At 34.7% G+C, this 6042-nt stretch overlaps 1 protein-coding gene across 1 annotated transcript in view; it reads left to right on the top strand.

Moving 5' to 3' along the window:
• Nucleotides 1–2103: 2103 nt before the first annotated feature.
• Nucleotides 2104–6042, top strand: part of LOC306869794 (D(2)-like dopamine receptor) — a gene marked incomplete at both ends in the record, with an annotated part of 43255 nt that continues 39316 nt past the window's right edge. Inside the window, one exon of the mRNA XM_079416708.1 lies at nt 2104–2382. Coding sequence (XP_079272834.1) covers nt 2104–2382 — 279 coding nt within the window. The remainder of the gene's footprint in view (nt 2383–6042) is intronic.

The raw sequence follows: 6042 nt of genomic DNA, 5'->3' as shown, positions 1-6042 counted from the left end.
GGCTCCTATATTTATGTTCAGTTGTTTCACTTGAATTTCATAGAAAAGGACCTATACATTGCCATTAGAGTAAAATTACTGAACCTATACATAGGAACCTGATAAAAATGCAAATTTTAGATGAAAATTTCAGATGGCACTTAGAGGCTTTTGCATCTGAACTCTTCCTAATATATATATATATATATATATATATAGCTGTGTCTATTCCAATGTATACCAGTGTTTTATTGTGTTCATGTTACTTAATTCGAAAGCAAAATAGGACAATACTGTAATTTTAGATTTAGATTTGAGCAAAGAATTTACAGAAATGTACTAGTACATTTATTTTTACTAGTTTAAGAATTCGATTTTCAAAACCAACGTACTAAACAACTGCTAGAGAAAGCAATAATTTGTTTAATTGGATTTCTGACTTATAAATACTGAGGTGTAAATACTTATGATATCCGCAATTTCTCTTTTGATAGTTTGCCCCAGACATAAGAACATAGTATATTTTTATTTTATGGAGGAATTCAAACATTATTTTAATAAATGTTATATATATTTGTAATATATATGATAATTGTCCCTAAGCTTTAGTAGCTTATATTTTCAGCCTCGCTGCTTTTTCCTGTCGGTTTGAGATGTTGATTTTGAAGCAAGAATAGATCTTTGTGTAAATTCCAAATCAATACAAGACAGCTATTATGCCACTATTCACACAGAAAAATCAATCATGTTTCAGCAACTGTCCAGTGTTATGGAGCTTAGAGAAGAAATTGGAGGAAGGATAGAAGATATTTTCTATAATGTGTGTCTCAAATATTATACATAGGAAATGAAGATGGGTGTGACTGTGTGAGAGTCAGGTGAATGCTCTGATTGTGTTGATTGTTCACTTACAATGCTCAGTGTCACCCATAGTGTGCAAGAGTGCTTATGATTCCCCGTTCTCATTCATTTTTTCTTCCTCAAAGTCTCGCTGCTTTTGTAACTGTATCAAATTGAATCTGTCCTCATACGGTCACAAAATATTGTGTGTGAATATAAATGACCTCATTAAACGACTGCAAATAAAGACTTTTGTTTTTTCATTTTTGTCTTTAAAAAATCTTGTCTCCTTTTTTTCTACGTTTTTGACACCACACTGTAAAAAATCTAATTAACAAAATGTTGGAAAGGCAAAAATATTTAAGTTGAGCTAATTTTATTGCTTGGCCTTAGTTGAGAGGACATATTATATTAAGTCTACACAAATATATTAGAAAAACATTGAATGAATGTTATTTTCCAATCCAGTCAACAATTAGCTATGCTAATGTTGACTAAACTAATAAAAACACGTGTACGTGCACTATAAAACTTCAGTAAAGGTTGAGCCAACTAAAAAATAACAATTCAGGCAACACTTTGAAGTCAGAAATTCACTGAACGTAAAACTTCTGTGGAACTAGTTACTAAATAATTAGTTTAAACCGATTTCATTTTTTTTATAGTGCATCAGAAACTTAAAATCCTATAATGCTATTATGGATGTTATTAAAAGTCTGAGATATAAACTCAAAACTTTGATAAATTAAGAAAGGTAGTTGCAACTTTAAACATTTTAAAGAATTGTAAGGAAAAAAAAATCTAAATTGTGAGATAAAAGGTGTAATTTCCATTTTTTATTCTGTGGCAGAAACTGAAAATTGCAAATGTAAACGCAGAATTCAAAGGAAAAACTGAGAATTGTTAGATGTAAATTCAGAATTCTTAGAAAATAAATCAGAATTTTAAGATATAAACTTTTAACATATAAACTGAATTTTAAGAAAAAAGTAAGAATTTTCAATTCAATATCAAACGCTTATGACTTCAGGAGTGTTTGGGAAAGCTGTTTGAAAACAATCCTAATTTTCGTTCCATTTGGTGATGAACATGGGCTATAAATTACAAAGTCTGCTATAAATGAAACACAACAGAAAACTCTACTGTGATACGACAGAGCAACATCTGATCAATAATATTTTCCTTTGTGTTGGCGTACTACTGCTTGGTTTCATTCCATATTTGCAGCTTCACTGACAGTGAATTATGTCTTTCAGTTTCAGGCTTCTTCCCTGGCAACAGCTCATGGATTTCCTCACGGAGTATCCCTACAATGACACTTATTTTGACAACGGGACCGGGGCCCTCAACAGCACAACCTGTGAGGCCAAGCATCAGTATAACTACTATGCCATGCTCCTGACTCTCCTCATCTTTGTCATTGTCTTTGGCAATGTGTTGGTGTGTATGGCAGTCTCCCGAGAGAAAGCGCTGCAGACCACCACTAATTACCTTATTGTCAGCCTGGCGGTGGCAGATCTTCTAGTGGCCACATTAGTTATGCCCTGGGTGGTGTACCTTGAGGTAAGAAACATTAATTTTGTCATATGGAGCCACATTTCTGGGTTGCTGAAAGTTGAAAATAGTTGAAAGTTGAAAAATGAGCCTCAACCTTGACTTTTAAACACTTTAAGTATATGAGGCATGATTCAAAGTGCCTCTGTATTTTTTAAATGTGTTGTTGAATTAATTTAATTGGATAATCAGCTAACAACGCCTTTGGGACAAGTCCCAGGGGCTTCTTTAAGCTGGCGCCTTACAGCTTTCGGGTTTATAATGCACGCAGCACCACATGGCTTCTGTGTCAGCTGTGTGATTTCCAGCTCCCAGATAGCCAATTGATTTGTCCTTTGTCCTTGAAACATATTGCACCTCAGACTATAATTTGTAGCCCCAGAAAGGTTCCATAGGAACTATAAGACTAACTGAGCTGCAGAAATGCATCAGTAAGGTAATTTAACTTTTTTCCTTATGTCCTTAGGTGTTACAGTCTGTATGGGACCACAAATAGAACACTTGAAGTGCTATTGTGGATTTTTTATGCAATATATTTTGACTTTTGACTCAAGCATCACACACAGCTAAAATTATTAACTTAAAAAAAAAAAAAAAAAAAAAGCAGTCACACTTCAGTATGGGGACCAATTTGCACTATTAACTGAATTTTGTCTTAGTAAACTCCTAATTTGCTGCTTACTAATACTAAGGAAGATATTAAGTTGACGTATGGGGTAGGATTAAGAGATGTAGAATAAGGTCTTGCAGAATAAGGCATTAATATAAGCTTTTTAAGTACTAATAAACAGCCAATATGCATGCATACTAATGCCTACTAATAAGCACTTAGTTAATAGTGAGAACTGGTCCCTAAACTACACATGAGAGCTTTCAGTTCCTTGCAACATAAATATATCACTTTTAAAGTTGACTTTGACAGCAAATTTTGATTAAGTTTTATTCATAGTCTTGACTAAAATGCCATTTAGTTGTAGTCATCTGATTTTTTTTAGTTTTAGTCTACTTTTAGTCGACTAAATATACAGTAGATTTTTTCAACTACAACCCAAATTCTGAAAATGTTGGGATGTTTTTTAAATTAGAATAAAATGAAAACTAAAATAATAAAAAAATAAAAAAAAAAATCACATGAGCCAATATTTTATTCACAATAGAACATATATAACATAACAAATGTTTAAACAGAGAAATTTGTCAATTGTATGCACAAAATGAACTAATTTCAAATTTGATGCCTGTTACAGGTCTCAAAATAGTTGGGACAGGGGCATGTTTACCATGGTGTAGCATCTCCTCTTCTTTTCAAAACGGTTTGAAGATGTCTGGGCATCGAGGTTATGAGTTTCTGGAGTTTTGGTGTTGCAGTTTGGTCTCATTCTTGCCTGGTATTGGCTTCCAGCTGCTGAAATGTTTGTGGTCATCTTTGACGTATTTTTAGTTTAATGATGTGCCAAATGTTCTCTATGGGTGAAAGATCTGGACTGCAGGCATGCCAATTCAGCACCCGAACTCTTCTACTACGAAGCCATGCTGTTGTAACAGCTGCAGTATGTGGTTTTGCATTGTCCTGCTGAAATACACAAGGCCTTTCCTGAATTAGACGTCGTCTGGAGGGGAGCATATGTTGCTCTAAAACCTTTATATAGATTTCAGCATTCATAGAGCCTTCCAAAACATGAAAGTTGCCCATACCGTATGCATTTATGCACCCCCATACCATCAGAGATGCTGGCTTTTGAACTGAACGCTGATAACACGCTGGAAGGTCTCCCTCCTCTTTAGCCCGGAGGACACGGCATCCTTGATTTCCAACAAGAATGTCAAATTTGGACTTGTCTGACCATAGAACACTTTTACACTTTGAAACAGTGCATTTTAAATGAGCCTTGGCCCACAGGACACGACTGCACTTCTGGACTATGTTCACATATGGATTCCTTTTTGCATGCTAGAGCTTTAGTCTGCATCTGCAGATGGCACAGCGGATTGTGTTTACAGACAGTGGTTTCTGGAAGTATTCCTGGGCCCATTTAGTAATGGGGCATGCAACAAAGGTCTTTGGCCTTGTCCCTTACGCACAGAGATTTCTCCAGTTTCTCTGAATCTTTTGATGATGTCATGCACTATATATGATGAGATTTGCAAAGCCTTTGCAATTTCACATTGAGGAACGTTGTTTTTAAAGTATCCCACAATCTTTTTACACACACTTTTACAGATTGGAGAGTCTCTGCCCATATTTAAGAGACTCTCTCTCTCTAAGACATCCCTTTTATAGTTAATCATGTTACAGACCTGATGTCAGTTAACTTAAGTTGCTAGATGTTCTCCCAGCTGAATCTTTTCAAACTTTCTTGCTTTTAAGGCCTTTGTTGCCCCCGTGCCAACTTTTTTTGAGACCTGTAGCAGTCATCAAATTTGAAATGAGCTAATTTAGTGGATAAAAGTGTAAAATTTCTCAGTTTAAACATTTGTTTTGTTCTCTATGTTCTATTGTGAATACAATATTGGCTCATGTGATTTGAAAGTCTTTTAGTTTTCATTTCATTAAAAAAAAAAAAACATCCCAACATTTCCGGAATTCGGGTTGTAAAATCTAACAGGTTTAGTTAATAACACTATATACTATAATAATACTTCTGGGGAAAACTTCTATTAACCTGAATGATATTAAGGTTTGAACATGCAATACAGACATTTTTTTAACGTCTTATGAGACATGCAGCAAGTGTATGCTAACTTATTCCCCACTAGGTACAGTAGATCAATACATTACAATTCAAATGTGCTCAACTAACCGTTCTATCATGCAGGAGATTAGTTCTGATTGGATCTCTTCCTAGACTTTCCCTTCCTAGCATTATCATCTTGTTTTCAGTAATTTATACAAAGTTTGATATATTTTCACTATAGTTTTGTCATTCAAAGCTGGGTTTTTCGTTATCGTCACGTTTTCTTTGGCAATTTAATTTTTTTTTTTTTTTACTTAACACTACATAAATACCGTAGGGACCAAGATAAAAAAATCTGGCCAATATCTTTTTTAATATTTCTAGGCCTGGTTTTACAGACAGGGCTTAAACTAAGCCAGGATTAGGCCTTAGTTCAATTAGGACATTTAAATTTTTATAAACATACTTAGAAATAAACACTGGTGTGCATCTTGAGGCAAACCAAAGTGCACTGTTATATTTTAAGATCAGTCAGAGTGTCACAACACACACTCTGTAGCAGGGAAACGCGGAGACATAGGAACTTCTTTCTAACATAGACTTTTAATAACAAACTTAGAAATCGCTGGAGATGCAGATACACATAAAAATGACAATCAGACCTAACACAGAGGCAGGGAAACACAGGGCTTATAAAGGACAGACTAAACTAGATAATTAACAACACACCTGGAACTAATGAACTGATAAATACATGGAACGAGGACAGGAACAGAAAGACCAAATATGGGCACGAGAAGAGGGGAAACACGAGACACAGAGAGACCAAGTCTGACACAGAGCAAGTTTCTTTCAGTTGAAACAGCTCAGACTTAGATTTTAGACTAGGACTAGACTTAAGCCTTGTCTGTGAAACCGGAGGCTAGTTTCATATTATGGCCAATAATAAAAATGTTGCAGATATTATGTTTATATGCTATTTTGTCCAAATAAA

Source organism: Barbus barbus (assembly GCF_936440315.1).
Source record: "Barbus barbus genome assembly, chromosome: 5".
NCBI lineage: Eukaryota > Metazoa > Chordata > Actinopteri > Cypriniformes > Cyprinidae > Barbus > Barbus barbus.
This window is presented reverse-complemented; position numbering and strand designations above follow the sequence as displayed.